Source organism: Schistocerca gregaria, chromosome 9, assembly GCF_023897955.1.
Source record: "Schistocerca gregaria isolate iqSchGreg1 chromosome 9, iqSchGreg1.2, whole genome shotgun sequence".
Lineage (NCBI taxonomy): Eukaryota > Metazoa > Arthropoda > Insecta > Orthoptera > Acrididae > Schistocerca > Schistocerca gregaria.
In genome coordinates, this window is record NC_064928.1 from 75839125 (window position 1) to 75866247 (window position 27123).

The 27123-nt window shown below is 43.0% G+C and overlaps 1 protein-coding gene across 1 annotated transcript in view; it reads right to left on the reverse strand.

Annotated features, from left to right (window-relative positions):
* The window catches only part of LOC126291750 (multiple coagulation factor deficiency protein 2 homolog), a 255566-nt gene extending 229102 nt beyond the window's left edge, over positions 1-26464 (reverse strand). The window contains exon 1 of the mRNA XM_049985428.1: positions 26225-26464. Coding sequence (XP_049841385.1) covers positions 26225-26226 — 2 coding nt within the window. The 5' untranslated portion in view covers positions 26227-26464. The remainder of the gene's footprint in view (positions 1-26224) is intronic.
* Between the last annotated feature and the right edge of the window lie 659 nt (positions 26465-27123).

The window sequence follows — 27123 nt, forward strand, 5'->3', positions numbered from 1 at the left end:
TGGAGTATCGCTTCGGTCGTTGTACTGGAATCGTGGCTTCCTGCCGGGAATATCATAACACGTAGTAACCGACGGAAAGTCGTCGAGTAAAACGTAAGTGACATGCGGCGTTCCCCAAGTGAGTGTTCCAGGTCCTCTGCTGTTCCTAATCTGTGTAAACGATTTAGGAGACAATCGGAGCAGCCTTCTTAGATTATTTGCAGCTGATTGTGTCACGTACCGTCTAGTAAAGTCATCAGAAAATCAAAATTAACTGGAAAATGATTCAGAAGCGACATGTATGTGGTTGCGAAAAGTGGCAGTTGTTTCTGAATAGCGAAAAGTGTGAGATTACCAGCTTGAATACGAAAAGAAATCTGTTACATTTCGGTTAAACGATAAATCACACAAATTAAAAGGCTGACAATTCAACTAAATACCTAGGAATCCAGTTACGAACAACTTAAATTGGAACGATCACAAAGATAATGTCGTGAGGAAGGCAAACTAAAGACTGTTCATTATTAGAACAGAAGATCAAAGAAGGGCAGCTAGTTTTGTATTATCACGAAATAGGGAGAGGGTGTGAGGGATATAACACGCGAACTGGGATGGCAATCATTGCGGCGAGCACTTTTCACGAAATTTTACACATTTACTTTTTCCTCCGTAACAATACAAGAGAAATTAAAGCTCCTAAAGAAATATTTAAGTGTTCAATTTTCCCACGTGCTGTTAGTTAGTGGAATGGTAGAGAAACAGTCTAAAGATGGTTCGAAGAGTCCTGTGCCAAGCACTTAAGCGTGAATTGCAGAGTAGTGATGTGGGTGTAGGTGTAGAAGTTATTCCATTGGTGCGTAAACTGTAACGCCCTTATAAACTACGATTATGTCCCTGAGCTCAGAGATACTAGCGTGAGTTTAAAGGAATGTTCACTGAATAAGTTGAGAAAATCAGCCAACCATTTGCAACTACAATGGTTTATTAACAACCTTTCACCATGGTTTTAACAATGGTAAAATTGTCTTCTTCAAGGCAAAGGTTGTCCGTCCCCGGTAGCTGAGTGGTCAGCGCGACATAATATCAATCCTAAGAGCCCGGGTTCGATTCCCGGCAGGGTTGGAGATTTTCTCTGCTCAGGGACTGGGAGTTGTGTTGTCCTAATCATCATCATTTCATCCCCACAGACGCACAAGTCGCCGAAGTGGCGTCAAATTGAAAGGCGAACGGTCTACCCGACGTGAGGCCCTAGTCACACGAAGGCAAAGGTTGTTAATAAACCTTTATACCTACAACACGTTGGCTGATTTTCTCAAATCATGCATTTACATTCACTGTTGTTGAAGAGCAGCTATACTGAAAATCTTGCGTCACTGTTTTCAGTCATTGCGATATAACTTCATTTCCCCTCGGTACACACTTCGCATCAATTCACAATTTGAATTTCATGCATCTGATCACTCCTTGCGTGCAATCTCCCTCGCACAACTCTCTATACCATTCTCCTGTTTCAGCATGGAATTTTTGTGGCGGTTTCCCGGTAGAGTCTCCGAGAAACTTCCTTTTCAAGGTGGAGATGAAGATCTAGATTTCTTCTTCTTCGCTTTGGTTAGGTTTCTTTGCGTGGTCATCAACTCACAGGCCCCTGCTCTACGTCTCCAAGGTTCGCTTTGAATTTTCACAATTTCTCTCAGATTCGACGCTATTCCTTGGATTTAATAACTTCAGTCCAATTATTTCCTGCCACGTCTTCTTCTGGGTCGAAATTTTTGGGAAATACGTTTCGCTCTGAAAATTCGGACGCAAGTTATCTTAACAGCTTAAACAGCACATCATCTTTTCATATGTTAGAAATTGTTTATGCAATTCGTTTTCAACTTCGCTGGAAAATATTTCACTGCGACCAAAACGTTTTAAATCGCCGCTTGCATTCCTTTTTTTTCATTTTCAGCGCGCCTCTCAATTGTTGGCTTAGGCATATTTCATGTGCGTACAAATTCATTTAATCCATAATCCCAGTTTCGGTATACCGCTACAGCTAAATTCCAATCAACAGTCATCCAATATCCACAAAGCCTCTCCGTTGTCATCCTGTAATACAATTATTTAGTTTAAAGGATGCTATAGAAAATTCACCATATCTTTTCTAAACATTATGTTGCAATAATAATGCTAAACACATATTTAAAGCTTACTCTACGAACAAGTTACATAAATTGTACCAGTACAGTACATTATAAGTAATATCGCCATTTTCTCTTTGTCAGTTTCCTAAAAACGAACCAAAACAAATATAGATGCATGACGGTCTAAAAACTGAGATTATACGAGGCCTGTTCAAAAAGTACCAGAACATTTGTAATTTCACGCTAACGGTGTGGTGGAGTGAAATACGGTTGGATTCCCAGCACACCCAGTGTCTGATGTGTAATTACTGGAAGTTTCATTGTTGTACGCCTCTTAGTTACTGTTAAGTGCTGTATTGAGTAGTTCGTTGAGTCGCCCAGTTTGCGAATTTCTAAGTGGTAGAGTAAGACGAGCAACACGTCTGCATCACATTTAGCGTGAAGCTGAAGAAAACCTGTACAGAGACACCAGATAAGTGCCTAAGCAGTACTCGGTGTTACGAGTGGTTGTTCACACGGTTTAAAGATGACCGCATGGAAGTTAAGGATATATCTTGTTCAGGACGCCCTTCGGCTTCTGCCGACGACGCTCAGGAAGGTCAACGAAATTCTGCTTGCCAATCGAGGATTGACTGTCCGAGAGATTGCAGAAGAATGTAACATTTCATTTGGACCATGTCACGAAATCATGACACAGCATCCTGGAATGCGTCGTATTGTCGCCGCGTTCGTCCCATGGCTTATGTGTCAAGGTCAGAAGCGCTTTTGGATCGCGCAAATGAGAACGATATGTTAGTTAAGAGAATCATAACTGGTCTACGGTTATGATGTTCCGACGAGGATTCAAACTTCGCAACTGGTCGGGAAATGTCCTCCAAGGACAAAAGAAGCTCGTCAGGTCGGGTCAAATGTCAAAGCCACGCTGATAGTTTTCGTTGACTTTGAAGGATTAGTTCATCAGGAATCAGTGTCACAGGGACACACTGTAAATCGATGGTACTATCGGGACGTGTTGCGAAGCCTGCAAACAATGCGAGAATGAAACGGCCTGAAATGTGGTGAGACAATTTATGGCTTTGCATCACGGTAGCGCATCCGCACATTCATCCCTGTTGGTGTGTTACTGTTGTTGTTGTGGTCTTCAGTCCTGAGACTGGTTTGATGAAGCTCTCCATGCTACTCTATCCTGTGCAAGCTTCTTCATCTCCCAGTACCTGCTGCAACCTACATCCTTCTGAATCTGCTTAGTGTATTCATCTCTTGGTCTCCCTCTACGATTTTTACCCTCCACGCTGCCCTCCAATGCTAAATTTGTGATCCATTGACGCCTCAGAACATGTCCTACCAACCGGTCCCTTCTTCTTGTCAAGTTGTGCCACAAATTCCTCTTCTCCCCAATTCTATTCAATACCTCCTCATTAGGTAAGTGATCTACCCATCTCGTATTCAGCATTCATCTGTATCACGGCATTTCGAAATCTTCTATTCTCTTCCTGTCCAAACTATTTATCGTCCACGTTTGACTTCCATATATGGCTACACTCGATACAAATACTTTCAGAAACGACTTCCTGACACTTAAATCTATACTTGATATTAACAAATTTCTCTTCCTCAGAGTTTCCTTTCCATTGCCAGTCTACATTTTATATCCCCTCTACTTCGACCATCATCAGTTATTTTGCTCCCCAAATAGCAAAACACCTTTACTACTTTAAGTGTCTCATTTCGTAATCAAATTCCCTCATCATCGCCTGACTTAATTCGACAACCTTCCATTACGCTCGTTTTGCTTTTGTTGATGTTCATCTTATATCCTCCTTTCAAGGCGCTGTCAATTCCGTTCAACTGCTCTTCCAAGTGCTTTGCTGTCTCTGGTAGAATTACAATGTCATTGGCGAACGTCAAAGTTTTTATTTCTGCTCCATGGATTTTAATACCTACTCCGAATTTTTCTTTTATTTCCTTTACTGCTTGCCCAATATACAGATTGAATATCACCGGGGAGAGGCTACAACCCTGTCTCACTCCCTTCCCAACCACTGCTTCCCTTTCATGTCCCTTGACTCTTATAACTGCCATCTGGTTTCTGTACAAATTGTAAATAACCTTTCGCTCCCTGTATTTTACCCCTGCCATCTTTAGAATCTGAAAGAGAGTATTCCAGTCAACACGGTCAAAAGCTTTCTCTGAGTCTACAAATGCTAGAAATGTAGATTTGCCTTTCCTTAATCTCTCTTCTAAGATAAGTCGTAAGTTCAGTATTGCCTCACGTTTTCTGTGCTGCCTGATCCTCTGTACTCTCCAGACGTGGCCACTGACGACTTTTTTTTTATTTCTAGAGTTGAAAAATCCCTTTGGAAGGACGAAGATTTGCATCGGTAGACGAAATAAAGTAATTCGGCAGAGGGTGCTTCGCGCGATCCAGCAAGATCCGTATCAAGACTCCTTAAGGAGATAGAAACGGCGTTGGGGGCGGTATATCAATTGTGGACGGTGAAACGTCCCCTTAGAAAAATTTATACACGACTGTGCTTAAACTGACACACAATATTTTTTAGCGCAACGCAATCTGACTTTCAAAAATCCCTGCAAAAGAGTGGCCCTGACTAACATTAACCTATAACTTTCACAAATCACTTACCTCACAAAAATCTTCGTTACTCGAACTACTGCAATACAGCGAGCGCCATTTCTGCCAGCTAAATAAAAGATTCTAACTATGGAAGGCACTAACTACTGATAGGTATAGTTAGCAAATGAAAGACTTTAATAGAGAACAAACAGTGTATTTACCTTAGTAGTCATAATATATATATCACTTCATGACACCAATTCTTACAAATTTCAAAACTCCGTCATCTCTCTACCCACGTCCACCACTGCTGGCGGCTCATCTCCAACTGCGCAACGCTTCGCGCTGTTAGCATCCAGCTGCCGCTGCCCAACACTACAATGGCAGACAACAATGCAAACCAGCCACAGACTGCACATGGCACAGCCAGTGACTTTCGTACAGAGCGCTACGTGGCGGCGGCGTTACCAATAAAAAAACTAAACAGCCTACTTACAACGGGAGTGTTTCGAAGGAGATCATGCACGATAAGTGGAAGGTAAGCGCAGAAAGATTTTGTGAGCAATGTGCAGGAATTTTTGAGCAGACTTCGTATCATGTATTTTCGTCCATAAATAAAACAATAAGTTTCCACTTACCTTATTACAGTAATTCTCTTCGCGGCGCACGAAAAAAGTTAGATGAAAACTCCAGCAAAATCAGCGCTGCTTTCAGACGATCTGTTCTGCGACACACACTGAAGGAGCTTGTGGTCTAGTGGCTAGCATTGCTGCCTCTGGATCACGGGGTCCCGGGTACGATTCCCGGCCGGGTTGAGGATTTTCTCTGCCCGGGGACTGGATGTTTGTCTTGTCCTCATCCTTTCATCATCATCATCTTTCGTGGCAGTGGCTGGACTGGATTGTGTGAAAATTGGGCTGTGCACAAACTGGGACTTGGTACGAGCGCTGATGACCGTGCAGTTGAGTGCCCCACACACCAAACATCATCATCATCCTGAATACCTGGGACTAGCTCGATCACAACGTGCTACAACGCACGTGTGTGCGGACCACGGCCCGGTCGCTGACGGCTTTGTCCGTCCCTTCCCGCTTGTATTCAGTACAGGACACGTGTCATTTAGACCTGCAGCGCGGCACTTTGCGGTCAGCAAACTCCTCTTCATTTCGGTAGAACAGTGGTGTCAACACTGTTTACCCTCTGCTATTTGTTTGTGCTATGAAGGGCGTTCACGGGTATTCTGGTTGCTTACACAAAAAGAGACAGTCTAGCGGTCTATTGTCACAAACCTTTAAAACTGAATTGGAATGATAGAAGAAAGGGATCAGAATTCTTAATAAATAATTTGCAGTAGCACAATCGGCGGCTACTGCAAATTTGCTATAATAGTACATTACAAAACCATGCTGAAAGGATTTAAAGAGTTAGTTTACAATGAAAGAGAGAAATTACAACAATCGGTAGACGAGATTCATTGTTCTGTACAATCAGAAGCATTTTGTGTTCAATTTGCAGCGGTGGAGCACGTGAAGGGATTGGTGGTACGAGCAGTAACATTTCTGAAGTCAGACGCATCAATCCACTGTGAGTTTCAACAGTTTTCTATGGAACTGAACGAATGTATAGTGAAGTTAGAAATTAATGCCAAGTGCTTTACTGAAGTCAAGAGGCGTACCTCGAACGATTTTTCGATTTAAAACCGGCTATTGCTGAATTTATGAAGGAAATACGAGTGTAGGAACGAAAGTAAGAACATGAGGAATGGACTGCAGACGTCCCATTTTAAGTGGACTTGGCTGGAGACTGAACACAGGAAAACACTTGTTTTTGACCTGATGTGGATGAATTTAAAAAGGAAATTGGATTTTAGAATGGAAAAATTCTGACAAAAATGCTGTACAATTTCATAAGCCCACTGCAGCAAAGAAATGGCGAGATTTGAATAATTCATTGTGGCCTTGAAGGAATTTCAGGGATAACTTTCTGAACGTTTCTAGGACACAGAGGTTCCGAACTGTTTTCGTGACAGTTTGCAGTTCCAGCTGAAACCACCCCTGTGCATGTACCCATGTGGATGACGACTCTGCGGTGTAACTCCAAGACAAGTCCTTTTACGTTAAAGCTGTCCAGCATGACTACGTTGGTTTCCTCCGATAGAGTTTCCTCATTTCAGTATGTGAAAGACGTAGTTTTATATTATCAAACTAAATAACTTACGATCACGTGGTAACCTAAAACCTGTGAAATTGTCTGCGTCTGTTCCAGTTCCGACCGTTTGTACCAAATACAAATTAAATCATAGAGACCGAGAGATGAATACACTAAGCAGACTCAGAAGGATGTAGGCAGCAGTACGTACTGGGAGATGAAGCAGCTTGCACAGGATAGAGTAGCATGGAGAGCGGCATAAAACCAGTCTCAGGACTGAAGACCACAACAACAACAACATTATGTCTTCATAGCACCAAAAAATAATTAAATAACACTGATTTTTTGTGATCTACGCTGACTACATAGAAAATTATGACCATCTACCTTACAGCCGGTATATCCACCTTTGACACGGATAATAGCGTCGACGTTTCGTGGCATGGACCAATGAGGCCTTCAGTGGTCGCTGGAGAGAGTTGGCACCATATTGTACACTTAAGTCAACCAATTCCCGTAAATTCCGGGGAGAGAGGTGCTGAGCTTTGATGCCACATTGAGTTACATCCCAGATGTGTTCGTTCAGGTTAAGAGCTAGAGCGTTAGGAGCGAGCCATCACATAAATTGGAACTCGCCACTGTGTGCCTCGAACCACTTCGTCACTGTCCTGGCCTTGTGACATTGCGCATTACCTTGCTGAAAAAAACCACTGCCGTCCAGAAACATGATTGTCACGAAGGGGTGTACAATGTCTGCAACAAATGCACTATTCGCCTTGGTCGTCACAGTACCTTGCACGAGCTCCACTGGACCTATAGATGCCCACGTGAATGTTTCCCAGAGCATAATGAAGCCGCCATCACCTTCTCTCCATGCCACAGTACAAGTGTCAAAGAGCTGATCCATGGGCATGATACGTATCGAGATTCATCAGACCATGCAGCGCTCTGACACAGCCCCAACGTCCACTGCTGATGGTCACGTGCCTACTTCATTCGTAGTTGCCGATGTCTTTAACATTGGCACGTGCATGGGTCATCGGATCCAGGGGCCCATCGTTAGGAGTGTTCGGTGCACTGTGTCTTCAGACGCACCTACTTAAACCTAACTAACCTAAGGACATCACACACATCCTTGTCCGAGGCAGGATTCGAACCTGCGACCGTAGAAGCAGCGTGGTTCTGGACTGAAGCGCGTAGGACCAAGTATAAAAAATATCCTCAATATTGCACAGAATCCTCTGGTCTGATGTACACTAACGGAAAAAAAAATTCCAACACCAAGAAGGAAAATTCGTGAGCGTCTTTCTACATCTGAAAGATGATGTCTATTCGAACTTTCCGCCAGTCGCGTAAGAGTGGTGGTAGTAGAGCTATTATGAGGATGCATATCAGGTTTGCTTTAAATACACGCTGTAACGTTCCTGGGCGTTAGTTTACTTTGAAATTAAACGTTGTGATTTGATGTTAGTCAAGAATACATTTAGGATAGCACGTAACTGAGTTTGAACGAGGTCGTGTAATAGCGCTACAATAACCTGGATGTTTCTTCTGCAATAGTGCAGGAAGACTTGGCAGAAATACAGCCAATGTACATGACTGATGGCAGCAGTGGTCACAGCAATGTACGATCGCAAGAAGACTGGGTGGCCACATGGTACTACCGAGAGGGAAGGCCATCGTGTGTGACGTATGGCTCTGGCTGCACTTCACTGCACCAGCAATTTGAGGAGCAGTTGGCACAACAATGGCACAACAATCTGTTACAAGACGGTTACTTTACGGACAGCTCTGAGGTAGAGGCCGTGTAGCGCGCATTCCACTGACCCCTAACCTCCGCCATTTGCGACTTCAGATGCGTCAAGCGAGAGCTCATTGGAGGGCAGGGTGGGGACCTGTTGTGTTTTCTGATGAAAGTTGTTTCTGCGTCGGTGACTGTGATGGCCTTATTTTGGCTAGAAGGAGGCCAATTGAGGCCAGCAACCAACCTCTCTGTGTCCTAGACACACTGGACCTACCCATGGAATTATGGTCTAGGAGGAGATTTGGTATGACAGCAGCAGCATTCTCGTGGTTATCCCACACTCTCTGGCTGCAAATTTGTACGTCGTCTGGTAATTGGACCTGCTGTCCTGCCATTCTTGAGCGGTATTCCAGGGAGTGTTTTCCAACAGGATAACGCTCATCCATATTCCGCTGTTACCCAACATGCTCTACATAGTGTCGACGTGCTGCCTTGGCCTGCTCGGTTACCAGATTTGTCTGGCCATGATGGCCATCCACAAACAGCAATAACCATCCCTGTATTGACCGACCATGTGAACAGCTCTGGAACTCCGTCCAACAAAGAGACATTCAGCACCTGTACATCCAATGCATTCATGTTTGCATGCTTCCATTCAACATTCTGGCAGTTACACTGGTTATTAATGTACCAGCATTTGACATTTGCAATGACTTATATCGTACTTCCATTAACCTATGATCTTACAATATTAATCATTTAAATATGTTACTGTGGTGTGTGTACCGTAAGATCTTCTCACATATATCTCTGATACTTGACAAAAGTGTCTATACATTTATCTTCATAGCTGTGTACAGGACTATGGTAATCTTATTAGGCGCAGAGTGAAACCTGACTATAGACTTGTACAGACAAATGTAGAACTAGTACAGGCTGGTACAGACTAATGCAGACTGGTACAGACTGGTGCAGACAAATGCAGACTGACTAATCAGAGGTCTGTACATTCGTTATAATACCTCGCGCATTCATGTATCACTGCGTCAGTGTGAACCGTGAGGAGAAAAGGTTCTACGTCAGCAGCAGTCTCATTGGCTGTGTTTCATATTAATACGTGGATTGGCGGAAGCAGAATCTGGTCCATCTCTATGGCAGCGCCATCTCGTAGTGTGGAGACAGACGTTCGCTGCGCCTGCGCTGTTGTGCTTAGTGTGGCATGCTCTAGTAGGAAAGTCGTGTACGGGGTGACTATGCGAAACTATGACACAAGAGTTACCTTGTCAAATGTACTTTTTATTTAACAATAATTACTTTTTCGTGTTGCGATCTTGTTTCCCGTCAGTGTACATCCTTCACACACTGCAGGTTGAACGACGCATTCGGTGCACTCGCACTTTACATCACTTGAAAACAGGTAAGCAGTTCGCGATCTTGTGGATAGATTGGTGACTGTCAATAATGCAGTCACAAGTTCGATTACTGAATGGGTGTGGGATTTCCTCCGTTTGCATCTGGTATGTGTCATGTGTGTGTGTGTGTGTGAGAGAGAGAGTGTGTGTGTGTGTTGTCCTCACCATTATTAAATCATCAGCCACGAGCTAGTCGCTGAGGTGGTGTCAAATACAAAATACTTTGCACCAGGAGGCCAAACTTCCCAGAAGAGAACTCTGAGCCATTGATGCACTACGCACATTTCATCTGAACTGAAGCAAAATCGTGACTCGTCAAGCCACACTACACCACTGGTCAGCTACTTCCCAGTTTCTTTGCTGTTAGGCCCACTGAATACGCACCAGTTTTTAATGACGCTTTTTGCGAGGTACCTATACCAAACATCGCTTCACAAGCTTCGGTTGGAAAATGATTGACATGGTCTATATGTAAATTCAAGGTGGAGAGGGGAGGGAAGGGTCACTGCTGTCAGTGGCGACGAGTTAAATTGTGTTTCAGACCGGGATTAGAACGCAGGATCTGCCGTTTACTAGGCAGTATGGTTAATTAAATAAATTATCTCCATTATAGTTCATAAGAGCGATTCATTAGATAATAATTAAGCATCGCGAAACTGGAGTTTATTTTTGTGTGTTCCTTTATCATTATCTTTGCTTATATGGCGTCCAGTTGGCGAAGTTGGACCAATGCCTGTTTCCTAAATTGGACTGGGCAATTTAGGAGACACTCGTAACAAATAATATTTAAGTCCATTTTTACAATAAGTAATAGGTATGGGTACTGTTTTTAAGTTTTCAGGATGACAGAATTTCTACAGTAAGTAATAGCTGTGGGTAATCTTTCAAAGATGGCAAAATAAGGAATGTACGGTAAAGGGAGGAGATGAGTTATAAGTCCCCGTGGCAGCATAAAGAAAAGGTGACCATGGACTTAACGAGTGTCCTCGTGTATATGGAGTACCCAAAGCTACAATACAGACACTTGCTGAGAGTAAAATCACTTTCTCACTATTGGGACAAAGGGGATTCTACACAACTCTGCATTGTTGCCAGATGTATCCAAGATGGCGGCAATAACGTACGCGAAAATGGCGGCATGTAGACTTGGCAACAGTGCATGATACAGTTCCCCACAGTCGTTTAATGAACAAAGTAAGAGCATACGGACTATCAGCCCAATTGTGTGATTGGATTGGAGAGTTCCTAGTCAACAGAACAGAGCAAATCATGCTCAATGGCGAGAAGTCTTCCGAAGTAAGAGTGATTTCAGGTATGCCACAGGGGAGTGTCGTAGGACCGTTGTTATTCACAATATACATAAATGACCTTGTGGATAACATCGGAAGTTCACTGAGGCTTTTTGCAGATAATGCTGTAGTATATTGAGATGTTGTAACAATGGAAAATTACACTGAAATGCAGGAGGATCTGCAACGAATTGACGCATGGTGCAGGGAATGGCAATTGAATCTCAGTGTAGACAAGTGTAATGTGCTGCGAATACATAGAAAGAAAGATCCTTTATCATTTAGCTACAAAATAGCAGGTCAGCAACTGAAAGCAGTTAATTCCATAAATTATCTGGGAGTAGGCATTAGGAGTGATTAAAAATGGAATGATCATATAAAGTTGATCGTCGGTAAAGCAGATGCCAGACTGAGATTCATTGCAAGAATCCTATGGAAATTCAGTCCGAAAACAAAGGAAGTAGGTTACAGTACGCTTGTTCGCCCACTGCTTGAATACTGCTCACCACTGTGGGCTCCGTACCAGATAGGGTTGATAGAAGAGATAGAGAAGATCCAACGGAGAGCAGCGCGCTTCGTTACAGGATCATTCAGTAATCGCGAGAGTGTTATGGAGATGATAGACAAGCTCCAGTGGAAGCCTGTGCAGGAGAGATGCTCAGTAGCTCGGTATGGGCTTTTGTTGAAGTTTCGAGAACATACCTATACCGAGGAGTCAAGCACTTTATTGCTCACTCCTGCATATATCTCGCGAAGAGAGATACACAGAGGCATACCTACAATCTTTCTTTCCACAAACAATACGAGACTGGAATAGAAGGGAGAACTGATAGAGGTACTCAAAGTACCCTCCGCCACACACCGTAAGGTGGATAGCGGAGTATGGCTGTAGATGTAGATGTCATCCAAGATGGCGGCCACGACGTCAGATGATGATGCAAATACCGTTATCCAGATGGCAGCTTTTGGTGGGAAAGTGCCACACCCCTCCCCCTCCTCCAGAAAGAAGTTCAAATTCCAACAGGATAATGCATCACACTACGGGTGTCACCACTAAGCTAAGGAAATCGAGGGAAAATAGGTTACTTGAGCTAACCTAAGTCACCTGAACGCCACTTCTTTCTATGAACTGATGCCATGTTTGAGTTTCGGCAGGAATATAAGTCACTTGGGATTTCTCTACTAAACTAAGAAAATGGTGTGACCACCACTAACTCCTAATATTTCGTGGGAAAAGGACTTGGACATAAGTCTTTATTTAAACAATTTTATGCAGTACAGCCATCCAGTTTGTTCACCATGAGGTCTGGGCTCAAACAGACTTGGTACATTGCATGATCACCAGACGGCACTGTCGTCCAAGATGGCGGCTATGAAATCAGGTGATGTCGTAAATACCATTATCAAAGATGGCGGCAAATAGTATCTTCACTAGGATGCCTAGTACACAGCACCACCACCAGAGTGCGCTGTCGTCCATTTCATGACATAATCCAAGATGGTGGGACAAATGGCGGGAAAACAACTCTGCATGTGCTGGGTATAAGGTTTTATTTTGGAGGCAGTGTCTCCACCATGAGAGCTCGGTTTTCTACGCACATCTCCAGACTCGGCGATTACAAGAACAAACGTCTTTTCGCATTGTTCACCAAAATATTATACCATTTTCGAGGTACTTCTCGATATTAAGCACTAAGCAGCATCCTACCGATCGCTAACGCAACGTAACTCCCAAGATATAGAATGGATATTATTTCTCTTCAAACTCCAAACTTTAGCTAGGTGCAGCATCCTCTAAACCACTGAGTAACTAGAAACAAATGGAGGAAATTCATATTTCCACTCTCGAATACCGAATTCGGTGATTTAACATATTCCAAATCATCCCTATAATTTACAAGGCAACTAAGGTCTTTCCCAAGTCTAGAGAACAGGCAAACGTGTCTTCCACATGCTAGATGAACATACCACAATCGATCTTCTCTTAACTAAATAAAGGCGCGAAATGTGCAGAAGCAGCCGACTGAACAATTTACGTTTGAAGGAATAACGGTCCAGTGCAAACCCACCTCCATACACAATCTTTCCAAATTTCCACTTGATCACGAAAGCCGCCCAACACATACTAAGTATTAGTTCGCTATTCGGTCGTCTAGAGGACGGCAAAGTTAACTCAGATACATTCCTATACTGAAACAGGCCTCTGCATTCGGACAGCTGCTGCCGTTAACAGGAAATGTGAATCATTCACACCACAGGTCATGCATACACGGAATCATTCTAGAAAACCGGTCACATTTATTTTTTATCATTATACTTACAGTTAAATGTTATGATTGCAGTTTCACGTGAGTGGCATTCGACAATGAAGAACATACTGGAAATACACCCTGCTGTCGGCAGTGGCTCTGGAAATAGAAATATCACTACCTTTGCTATCACAGTACTCCAAGTCAAATCCATACCCTCCTTACCACTGGACATACTCATTTCCTTTACACAACCAGATGCTTTATAAACCTGATGCTCAAACACGGCCTATCACGCATTATCTACTACTAATTTATAATACTTCGTCAATAGCTGATTACTTACGATACGAAATAATACTGAGACAAAATTAGCGATGGGTGGACATGTCTCATAAGTTTGTTTTCTTGCTAGTCCTACCACCGTGTCCTAGAAAGAGAGACGTAATCGACCAGACCTTAAAAAAACTCGATCTCAACAACTACTGCATGCTACTGTCACAAGCGGTTTTGGTTCTACAGGTGCACACAAGTATCCATGTTAAAATATTTACCCGCTTTACAAATCAAAGTACGACATTACCACTGAATGAGGTGTTTTTTCCGGACAAACACCGTGACGGTGATCGTAGGAACGTCCATTACCAGACCAACACGTAGCCCACAATGCAAGCTAGTGGTAAAATTACCGCATTTCGAAAGGGATTCGGCTAAGGAACGTGGTATGTAAGCGATATTTGCGACTCCCTCACACCGCCCCAGTTACATAATTCTACAGTATTTGTAACACATTCTGTCTCGATACGGTATCAGAGGTTCTGCGATATATCCACTGAGCTACAGGCGATGACTGATTGAGAAGGAACACAAACAGTAGTGGTAGGCGATGTGCTGATTGAAGTTGTTAGAGAATGTACACTAGCTTCTCACATCTCTAGTGCTACGCTATCTGCTGGAAATGATGTCTGGGATTTGGAAACAGCACATACCTGCATTCGATGCTATTAACAATTCCTCTAATGATTGCAACCACTGCTCACCAATCATATTTGTAGCACTCCCATATCTCGAAACAAATCACCTTTCCCGAGCCTACCTGCTACAGTAAAACTGCAACGTGGTTTTAGTCACCCTCTATGCCTCTTGCAACTGACCCCATTTCTACGCTTTTCCACATGTGATCGTTCCCATTTAAGTCAGAACTGAGCACAAGTCTGAGAAAGGCATATCCACCGCCTTCCGCAGCCCGTGTAGAAACAGAATGACCCGAGTTAGTGCAACAGGGCCTTGTTTTGACCATTCGGCGGAAATGCGCTCAATGTGGTACGCATCCAAACTAGAGACAGGTACTACAGTCCGTCGCAGATCTGCGTCCATTCAAATCAATCAGGCTGACATGCTATCATTATTCTCTACCCCCCCACCCCAAACAGAGAAAAATTACGAACTATAAAAGCCCCACTAACTTCATCCTATATAGAAGTCACCAAGGCACCGATGCTGGCGCAATGAGGCATAGATGTGATGCGGTCCAGTGCGGAGAAAGAGATTTCGTAATACTCCCCAGAATAGCGCAGTGTGCAACCCTCCAACCATTCCTAACGTTATACCAACTCTCTCACCAAATTTACACCTCAAACTGCTGCTGCTACTGCCGCCTGTGTGACATGGTCCTATTAAATATACAGGCAGTGTGGGGGCCACTTTAAAGTTTGATCACCTATACTGTAGGTGAATGATTGTATCCCAGAGACTATACTAAATTGGATTGTCCTGTATAGTTGTTTGAAACACTATTTTGTAACACGCTTTTGTACAATGACAAAGATTTCGTATATCTGCCGCGACTTAGAGGCCTGTGCCAGGTTCTAAACTGGCATTAACAGGTTCTGACCTGTGGCATTTCGCAGGAATCTAGACGTTGCATGGTGTAAATCATATTCTTACGGCGGATAGCATAACATGCCACACATCGCGTGATTTTAACTGAAAGGCAGTTACAACAACAGCAAACTGGAAGAGTTTTACGGCGTTGGCATAGGTTTCCAAACCACAGTCCAAAGGTGATTCACGAGCTCTACATTTAGACTCATCTCTCACACTGATGGAATAGCTGATGGCTCTGCATTCCTTTCGACTGATCCCTAATACAGCACTCATCTATGCGATCAGGGTTTCGGTGCTATCCACCCCAGAAGATGCGGTCCATCCACCAAAACTTTTTCCCCAACTCAAACAAGCGATAGCAGTCAATCGTTATGTGGTAGCCAAGATCATGCCAGTGCACAGATGGTATGGAAAAGAAAATATCGATGTACTCTAATAGTAAGTACCACAGTTGATAGTGAGAACAATTTTAGAAATTTTACACTAACTTCCACACCGGCTGACGATGTGATAGCATGTTTCCCTAATTTCAGTATCATACGTAAACCACCACCTCTCCACTATGCGAGTATTATTATGAACATGGATAGATGACTGAGAAGTATGTCCATTCAGGGTTAATTCACAAGCACATAAATCATCAAAGTATACCAGACAGCACTCCACATATTTCTTTTATCTCGAGTATAGTGTTTAATTTACGATCTGTCTCTTTGCTTGTGGGAATCACAGAGCATTCTCGCTGTCTTAGGGTAAAATGAGAGAGTGAAATACCTTCCTCACACTGCCATTGAAAAACCCACCCTGAATCACCGTTAGCGAATTAATCTGCAACGCACCAGAAGAAGACCGCTACACTCCATGTCTCGTGAATGAATGGGGCTTTCTGAGTACTCACCCATCTCAAGATGCGCCCATGTCAAGGAGCTTAGCACCCCTTATCGAAATTTAGTAACAGATTTCAAAGGGTCGTGTTGTAATAGCAGCCAGTTAAGAAAGAAGAAGAAACGAATGATTTTTATGTGCGATTGAGCTCCAGACACATGAATATCGTCGCATTTTTACATAAATCAACCAAGCTACTAACTCTATTGTTCTAGGGTCTAGGATCGGTACCTGGAAGGTAATGGTAAGAGACAACATAAACACAGACACACTCGTAAGGCTACAACGTTCTGCACTCAAACCGGGCTATAATGTTAGATCGGCTGCATTTGCGACCAATCAGTCATATGGAATGTAGCGTTCTTTATATTCCTTTGTGAGAAATATATTTCTAGCACATGACATACATCCTTCTTGGCGATTTCTCTACGATAAACTTTCTTAAAACACATGCTCTGCATTATATGAGCACAATATAGCTTTCTGGAGACGTATTATGTTCATTGTTCACATCCGATCACAGTTCAGAAATTATACAATGGATGCATCAGGCGTATATAAAATGATCGTTAGTAGCAGGAGATAGATCCTACAAGGAAACAGATGAACGCATGGCAGCAGTGTGCGACATGTGAAAATTACACATCATTCTGTCACTAACTCTGTAAACATATGTTGGGCAGACGCGTACAGGGGATAGCAGCGGCTCACAAGCTCCTATCGCTGAAGTCTCTATTTTCATCCCAGATGCGACAGGGGAAATGGAGTACGTTGCACAAATCAAAGTTCGTTTAGACGAATGTATTAACTTTCATCACACATGGGATGGAAGTCCTCCGATGCCCGAAAGGTTTACCATTAACGATCTCCAGTAGACAGTGCTTTAAACCACATACAGAACACCTGGCTGTATACGAGTAGGATGTTGGCTATGTCACGTGACTGATGCATCCGGACAGAGCACTGGAAAACAATTCACCTATACCAACATCTCTTCTCTAGAATGTATCAGTCAAGCATTAAATCGCACCTCGTTACAGCTCTATCTCAATCGATCACCCTGTCCACTCTCTGTTATCCTTTAACGCAGGTGTGGTTAAGTTTAGAGGTGAATGGTTCTCTGTCCTCCTGAAAAGCATCAGATACAGTAGTCAAATCAGGTGTATCACTGGTACCTCAATATATACTACTGGCCATTAAAATTGCTACACCACGAAGATGACGTGCTACAGACGCAAAATTTAACCGACAGAAAGAAGATGCTGTGATATGCAAATGATTAGCTTTTCAGAGCATTCACACAAGGTCGGCGCTGGTGGCGACACCTACAATGTGCTGATATGAGGAAAGCTTCCAACCGATTTCACAGACACAAACAGCATTTGGCCGGCGTTGCCTGGTGAAACGTTGTTGTGATGTCTCGTGTAAGCAGGAGAAATGCGTACCATCACGTTTCCGACTTTGATAAAGGTCCCATTGCAGCCTATCACGATTGCGGTTTACGTATCGCGACATTGCTGCTCGCGTTGGTCGAGATCCAATGACTGTTTGCAGAATATGGAATTGGTGGGTTCAGGAGGGTAATACGGGACGCCGTGCTGGATCCCAATGGCCTCGCATCACTAGCAGTCGAGATGACAGGCATCTTATCCGCATGGCTGTAACGGATCGTGCAGCCACGTCTCGATCCCTGTGTCAACAGATGGGGACGTTCGCAAGACAACAACCATCTGTACGAACAGTTGGACGCCATTTGCAGCAGCATGAACTATCAGCTCGGAGACCATGGCTGCGGTTACCCTTGACACTGCATTACAAACAGAACCGCCGGCCGCGGTGGTCTCGCGGTTCTAGGCGCGCAGTCCGGAGCCGTGCGACTGCTACGGTCGCAGGTTCGAATCCTGCCTCGGGCATGGATGTATGTGATGTCCTTAGGTTAGTTAGGTTTAATTAGTTCTAAGTTCTAGGGGACTGATGACCACAGCTGTTAAGTCCCATAGTGCTCAGAGCCATTTGAACCATTTGAACAAACAGAACCGCCTGGAATGGTGTACTCAATGAAGAACCTTTGTGCACGAATGGCAAAACGTCATTTTTTCGGATGAATCCAGGTTCTGTTTACAGCATCATGATGGTTGCATCCGTGTTTGGCCACATCGCAGTGAACGCACATTGGGACCATTTATTCATCATCGCCATACTGGCGATCACCCGGCGGGATGGTATGGGGTGCCATTGGTTACAAAAATGGTTCAAATGGCTCTGAGCACTATGGGACTTAACATATATGGTCATCAGTCCCCTAGAACTACTTAAACCTAACTAACCTAAGGACGTCACACAACATCCAGTCATCACGAGGCTGAAAAAATCCCTGACCCCGCCGGGAATCGAACCCAGGAACCCGGGCGCGGGAAGCGAGAACGCTACCGCACGACCCCGAACTGCGAACCCATTGGTTACAAATGTTGCAGGTCCTTTCTGGATACAGAAAATGTTCGACTGCTGCCCTGGCCGGCACATTCTCCAGATCTGTCACCAACTGAAAGCGTCTGGTCAATGGTGGCTGAGCAACTGGCTCATCACAATACACCAGTCGCTACTCTTGATGAACTGTGGTATTGTGCTGAAGCTGCTTGGGCAGCTGTACCTGTACACGCCATGCCCAGGCGGCGTATGAAGGCCGTTATTACGGCCAGATATGGTTGTTCTGGGTACTGATCTCTCAGAATCTATGCACCCAAATTGCGTGAAAATGTAATCACATGTCAGTTCTAGTGTAATATATTTGTCCAATGAATACCTGTTTATCATCTGGATTTCTTCTTCGTGTAACAATTTTATTGACCTGTAGTGTACATACAGTATAATACTGCCTTGATAGAAAAAACTTGGCTGCCTCCCTGATTCCCTTCATTTCGATGTCAACGTTTTCTGAATTGCTCTTGTTGCTGCAAACTTGTTCCCATGTACAAACTGTTCAGAGCGAACCAGAAGATATGCAAGTACTTCCTCAATTTCCCGCCTTTCGCTGTATACTGGGTCAATTTATACCTATTCCCTTGGAATAAATAAATATATTTGCAGTCTTAAATTTTTGTTTGTGTTTTTATTTCTCTAGACAAAATGTCACATACATTAAGGTACATAAACGTTTACTAGTGTGCATTAACATGTACTAATGAACCAGAAGAGAGGCATGTACTTCTCAATTTACCCGCATTGCAGTGTATATTTGCTCAATTTATACCTATTCCCTCGCCATTTTTCGCTATCGACTTTTTGTCAGATATATCCATGCGAACATGACTTGATAGTCTCATTCTGTGTTCTAATATTGCTTGAAAATATAGCACAGCTGCGAACATGACTTAATAGTCTCATTCTGTGTTCTAATATTGCTTGAAAATATAGCACAGCTGCCAACACCTAGCCCAAATGCACTGATTGGGAGGAGTAATGTAACACTCAAATCGACTGTTTCCAGTGTCTCGCATATGGGGGCTGTGTGGGCACAACTTGGCATTTGGTGACATCAGTATAACAATTACTGTATACTCGAAAATAGAGCCAACTTTGACCTACATCCGGCGGCGGCTTGCGGCTGTGACTGCACACATCTGCGAGGAATTTCTCAGGTGTCAAGTATGAAAGTGGTGGCACAACCTCATGCAGGTGGGACCTTAATGTATTTTGACACTTGATGGCTGGATCACTTTGCGAGGGTCGCCGTTAACCTCCTATGCGATCAAGTGGCCAGGGTGTGTGGGGCAGTTCTTGGGCACATTAATTGTGTGTCTGTTGCCTTATTTTGTGAGCAGGCCTGTAGGCTGTCCCATGCACTATTTGAACAGTTTACGAGTTGATTTCGTGTCTGCACATCTGTGTACTGCATTATTTAGGAGCAGTCTGCAGGTCTGTACTGAAATTATTTCGAAAATTAGGAGTTATTTGCGTGTGTGGAGAGCGTTATTTAGAAGTAGTTTATTGGTCTGCAGACTCTGTATTGTGAACCGCAAGCACATCAGTGGGAGTGTTTTGCATAAGTGTGATAAATATACTCCATCCCTAAATAAAATATTGCAAAATAAATGAACTCTTTTCTCCCCCCCACCCCTCCCCCAGCAGCCCAGCGCAGGCTGAATCATTTTGGCGCCATTTTCCCCATCCAGACCACCATCTCGGATTATGTCACATGATGGATGACAGCACACTCTGGTGGCGGTACTGTGTACTAGGTCAGTTGGACTCTTGACCTTGTGGTTGAGAGGCTGCCTGCAAAATAAAGACTCGTGTTCAGCAAAGGCAGACTCGTTTCCCCACCGTTTTCCCCCATCTTAGATTACGTCACAGGAGGGCGGACAGCACCCCCTAGTGGCAGTACTGTGTACTAGGTCAGCTGGAGTCTAGATCTCCTGGCGGAGACACTGCCTGCAAAATAAAACCTTATACCCAGCACAGGCAGAGTCGTTTTCTCGCCATTTGTCCCACCATCTTGGATTATGTCACTAAATAAGCGGCAGCACTCTCTGGTGGTGGTGCTGTGTACTAGGCATCGTAGTGAACATAATGTTTGCCGTCATCTTTGATAACGGTGCTTGCGACATCACCTGACATCATGCCCGCCATCTCGGATGACAGCGCCCTCTGGTGGTGGCGCTGTGTACTAGGTCAGTTTGCGTCCAGAGCTCTTGATGAATACACTGTATGGTCATACTGCATGTAACTGTTTAAAGAAAGACTTATGTCTAAGTCCTTTTCCCATGAATCCTTAGGAGGAGGTGGCAGTCGGGTGACTGAGGTTAGTCCAAGTGTCCTTTATTTTACGCTATTTTCTTACGTTAGTAGAGAAACCCTAAGTGATTATATTCCCGCCCAAATTCAAATTTGGCGCCTGTTCAGAGGAATACGTGGTGACTAGAGGCCAAGTGACCTATTTTCCCGTGATTTTCTTAGGTTAGTAGAGGTAACTATGATGTGATGCATTATCCTGTTGGAATTTAAACTTCCCGCCGTTTCTGTGGGGGAGGGGGGCGTGGCACTTTCGTTCCAAAAGCCGCCATCTTGGATAACAGTACTTGCGTCATCATCTGACATCACGCACTGTTGCAAAGTCTACACGCCGCTATTTTGGATAACGCTATCGCCGCCATCTTGGATACATACGACAACAATGCAGAATGGCGAAGAATCCCCCTTGCCTCAATACTGTTCTCAAATAAAGTTAAGTCATTCGGAAGAAAGTCAACTCTTACGACTGCGATGGAAAAAGTTATTTGAAGAGAGGTGTTTTGGATTTACTATCAAAGATGTTAGTAAATTTGCAATTGACGTAGCAGATAAATATGAACTACATCATTCTTCCAACAGAGAAAAGAAAATGGCAGGTAAAAAAAATGGATTTATTCATTTATGAGACGAAATCCACAGCTTTCCCTCCGTCAACCAGAAGGAACATCAATGCCTAGAGTAAGTAGGTTTAATAGAGCGAATGTGAAATAATTCTTCGACATCCTTGAGAAGACACAGATGAGAATAGAATTACAGCTATTATAATATTTAACGTCTACGAATCTGGATTTATAATGGTTTAAAAAAGGCGACAAAAATTCATCGCGCAAAAGGTAAATGCTAAATAGGATCTATCGTGAGCTGCTAATCCTGCTGGATACTTTATTCCACCTATGATTATATTCAAGCGAACGAGGAGGCAGCAAGCACCGACCAGGGAGTTTAGGTGACATCTCAGACACTGGCTACATGAAATCTGAGTTGCTTGTGTCGTGGTTCAAACACCTTGAATACATTGCGAACTGTAGCAAGGACTCGCCTGCGATCCTACTACTTGATAATCACACAGCAGAAATCTAGAGGCTGTTGAGCGCGTTCCTGATAATGGTATTATCTTGATGCAGTTACCTGGGCACACTACCCACAGGCCACAGCCACTTGATGTTTCGTTTTTTGCACCTTCAAACCTACTTCACTCAAGACAAGTGGTTATGTGAAAACATAGGTCAAACTATAACACAGTTTCAGTTATATGGATTGTTGAATGAAGGTTATGGCTGAGCAACAACAGTAGGAATAGCGAAGAGTGCCTTCCGCTCAGCTGGAAGTTTCCCTTTGAAAAGCAATGTGTTTTGAGGTCATCATTTTTCACCAGCTGATTGCTTCGAAGTGATGATAATTTTCTTGAGAAACAGGAAACCGCGTTCAGCGAACGTTAGATACGAATCCCCTTCAAACGACAATTCAAGTGATTACTATGGTGGGCCTCTGACACCCACAAAGAAATTCAAGAAGATTATGAGCAAGATGTCACCCCTTCCAAATTCATACAACAAGCCTGCTATTTGAGGTAGAGGAAAAGCACAGAATGCCACTCTAAACACTAGCAATCCTTATAGAAAAGAATTAGAGAAGTCTGCAAGGTCAAGTAAAGAAACAAAAAGCTGCTAACACTGCTTTATTTCCCAAAGGACAGAAAACAAACGGCACTGTTGGAAATTCAAGCTGGTTCTGTATAAGAAGATTAAAGAAGGTGACGCGATACAGTGTATGGTCTGTAAATTATGAGTTCATACACTATGTGCCAATGTGAAGCTCAACATAAAGAAAATTTTCTATTCAGATTGCAATTAGGTTTCAAAGTAATTTATCATTCTTAACCCCAGTTAATGGAAATAATTGGTATATTTCAGGGTGTCAAGGTTACTTACTTTTTTCTATGTAACAAGTTTCCTAATTTATTCTTTGTTTTGATTTAAAGCGACTGTGGCTGTGAGTACAAACGCTATTTCAGTAATTTCTCAATATAAACATCTTGACATAATGAATATTTCAAAGTTCATTGTTTTATATAATATAGCATAAGTACCTAAATCACATGCTTGTTTAGCAAACATGTTGAACTAAAGCTTTATTTAAAATATTAGAGTTATTATATAATTTTTTCATTGTTTTACCATATGGTGCAATTTAAACAACTAAAGAGTCCAATTAAGCAACAGGTTTCCTAATTCTGACGATTAACACATGTCTAAATTTTAAATGATACCCATTTATGTCATGTGTTTATTCAAAAGTATAATACCACCTGATGAAAGTAAGCACATGTAGCTTTTTGTACAGCACATTTTGTTTCAATTAGATAGATAATAAAGGCATAGGGTAGCAAATTAAAAAAGTGATCGAATAAAGGTAATCTTCCCCTATGTTTTCGTTCCGCATTGACAACAGTCTGGAAATGCTGGGGCAACTTTTCGATCAGGTGGCCGTCGAAATCACGTGGCTTTGAGGCAGACAATTAGTCGAGCCACGTTCGGAGCGCACTCTCATCCGGAAAGTAAGTTTCTTGAAGGTTGTTCAATAGACAGCAGAAAAGGAGAAAGTCTGAGGGCGCCAGGTAGGTGGGTGAGGTGAGTTGCCGAGTAGGTTCCCAACCCAAGTCCTGTACAGTGTTGTTTATCAGAATGTGGTCGGGGCATTATCATGGAACAGCATTGCTTCACGCAATCTTCCTGGTCGTTGTTCTTGGACTGCCTCTCCAAGGTGTCTCAGTTGTTGGTAATAAATGTCAACAGCGCTGGTTACACGTCGGCAAAGCAATTCGTGCTACACCGCAACTTCACAGTTCCACCATATGCGTGATATTATCTTTTGCAGATGCGCATCTGTACGAGGAGTTGCTGCTTTGTTTGGGCTCAACCATTCCTTTCTTATCCTCATGCTAGCATAAAGACACCATTTCTCGTCACCAGTAACGAAACACGACAGAAAGGTCGGTGTTCTTCACGAGCCAATTGATGTCGAGCAAGCAGAGGTGAACATATGACCATCCGCTGATTTTTGTGATTGTGGCTTAGGACATGTGGTACCCATACACCCGAGTTTTGAACTTTCACCTTTGTATGCAAATGTTGCACGATGGTGGAATGATCACATTTCGTCAAATTTGCCATTTCTCGAGTACACTGATGTAGATGGCTATGGATTAGCGCGTTTAAAAGATCTCCATCAAACGCCGAAGGTTCTGAATAAGGATAGTCACTAACGTCAAAACGATCGTCCCTAAAACGAGAAAATCATTTTCTTGCCGCGCTATGTCCAGTGGCATTATCCCCGTACAAGGCGCAAACGTCTCTGGCTGTCTGCATTGCTCTCGCCTGTCTAGTGAACGCAAATAGGATAAATCGGAAGTGTTTCGGTTTCTCCGTTTGGCATTCCACTTTCTTACATCCACAGCTCTATTCGCTATCTTCGTATAATCAAATGACAATATGTCAACTCAAATAGCAACAGTTAACTACAAATAAAAAACGACAATCAATAAATAAATCCATAGCAACCAAAATACCAACATGCAAAACAAAATCGCTACAAACTTACGGGCCAACCTAACAGAAGAAAGTACACAATTCTTTGCACACAGAATATAATAAAAACAATGTATAAAATGCATGCAGCACAATACGGCTCTGTGTACACTTAGTATTACCATGATTGCTTCTGATAGTCCTTTGTCATATACTGATGTTCATGACATGCTCTACACATTATTCAACTAATGACGAATATAAAGTGGTGGCTTAAACAATTTTAACTGTTATCCGTGAAAATGGTCCATGAGTGAAACCAGTTGATTTTGGATTTAAAATAAAATCCGCCGATGGTCAACATACATTTTATACATTACTTGACAGCTGTTGATAGTCACCTTCCAAAAATGTTTAATAAAAACAGATTGCTACTACTTCGTATTAACTGCATGAAAAAAATTGATTAATTCAGTTGAATTTTTAATTCGTGTAATTACAATGTATGGGTGAACAATAGGCAGAAGCATGAAACTTAGTCTCCAATTCCGTTTAACTCTAAAGTGACTGAGTGAAAATGAGACACCACAGTGCTTCACGTTCAGTGTATATCACTGTCCTTACATTAGTTCCCACACTCAAATTATTTCGACGTTTTCAGTGTCACAAATATTTGCAGTGGCCACGAAGAAATCATTTGGAATCGTTACAGAATGAATGTATCAAGGTTTCGGTTTTAATCTTTGATGTTCGAAACAACAGCAACGAAGGCCTTCAATAGCATTCGAACTGATCACCATATTCCCATCCCCTTATTTTGCTGCCACGCGACTTGATACCAGTAAAAGAACGTGGCTGTTGGAAACCCAAAAGTCATTTAGTTGTTTCAACGGCTACTAGAGCGCTCTGTAGTCGACGCCACACTGACAAGCTCGTTCTATACTAGTTGGCTGGACCGAGCATATTAAAAACTAGAAAAGCGTCATTAATGCGTTTAGGAAAGAGCGTTGCTGTGTGTACTAGTATGGTCGAACATAATCGTCTCATAGTGTAAAAGGATGTGTTGTGCATTTCCCTCAAATGTCTTGGGACATACTGCTTTTATTTCCAACAACAAAATTTAGCTTTGCTATTAAACTCATTTTTCCTGTATTTTGATACGAAACGGACGTTATACGTTATTCACGTGTATGCCATTATAAGTGCAGAAGATATTTCGATTTTTTGGGTGCACTATTGAGTAGTATGAATTTTTGAAATGAGTGTCAGTCATGCAAATTTCACAAAAGGAGTAAAACATATCTCTTTACAGATCTGGATTTGATAAATGTAATAATTTTTTTCGTGGAGGTGGGTAGAGGGCTCTGTCTTTTTTTATTGCAGGTTATGCTAAAAATGTTTTATTCTTTGCAAAATAGCGATTTCCGCAAAATTCTGACAAAATTCAGTACGTGTCAAAGCGTATTGGCCTCGTTCAACATTAACGCTACTAATAAATGAAAATAAGAAAACGAGAAACGCAATAAAACAGAGGAGCAATGTTAATGCCTGCACTTCAACAGAAGGAATAAAATGAAGCTAAACATTTAGATCTGCAAACACAGAAACTCACATCTTCCGCTGAACACCAAAGCTATTCGTTTTGTCTGTCAAGGCTTCGACGTCTCCCAGTGCTGTTCCAAGCTGTGCACACACGCACACACTCAAACACACACGCCCCCGCTCCCACTAACACCGTCGTAAGCCTTCACACACATACAAGTACATACACACACACATACAAGAACAAACGCGACCAGGTGGAGCTTTGCAGACGGGAAGACATCAATACTTGCGACCCCGCAGCGGGTTTGGTCGCGCGAGGTTGGCAACGCGCACGCCCGAAAACATCTGCTGCTCTTAGTAGCGGTGGCGGCCGCCGGGCGGCGCTGGTGAACGCATTCGAAGCCGAGCGGCACCAACTAAAAGGTAATGTCTTTTGCTCTGACTAACAGCGTTAGCCGTCGCTGGGAATAAAAAAAAGGAGGGGAGGAAGTGACAGAGAGAGATGGGGAATGGAGAAAACTGTGAGAGGAAGAGCGACAGAAGTCCAAAGGAGCTGGAAAGGGAGAGGGAAAGCGAGGTTTAATTTTAAATGGGACATAATGTCTTTATTACAAGGATCCTTTATGCTGCAAACAAATTGAATTTGAAAATCAACAAAAGTGTTAAAACAAACAGTTTTTCTACCTTTCCCTCGTTCTCTTCTTTATCTCTCTCTCTGAAACAGCTGCCCCACACCATGTCGTGAACAGGAAGGTTCCTCAGGGAGGGGGTGGAGAGAGGACCTTATATTAAATCTTTCCACTGCATTTCATGCGTAGGATATTGCCTTGAATCGAATTAAGGTGATACGTTACGAGCAACTGATAGTCACTAGAAGATAAATTCCACCGAGGCAGGAGAGAAAACCAGTGACAGAAAAAGAGGGAAAAAAGTGAAAGAGCATATTCCTGAATGGCTTTGGCCAGC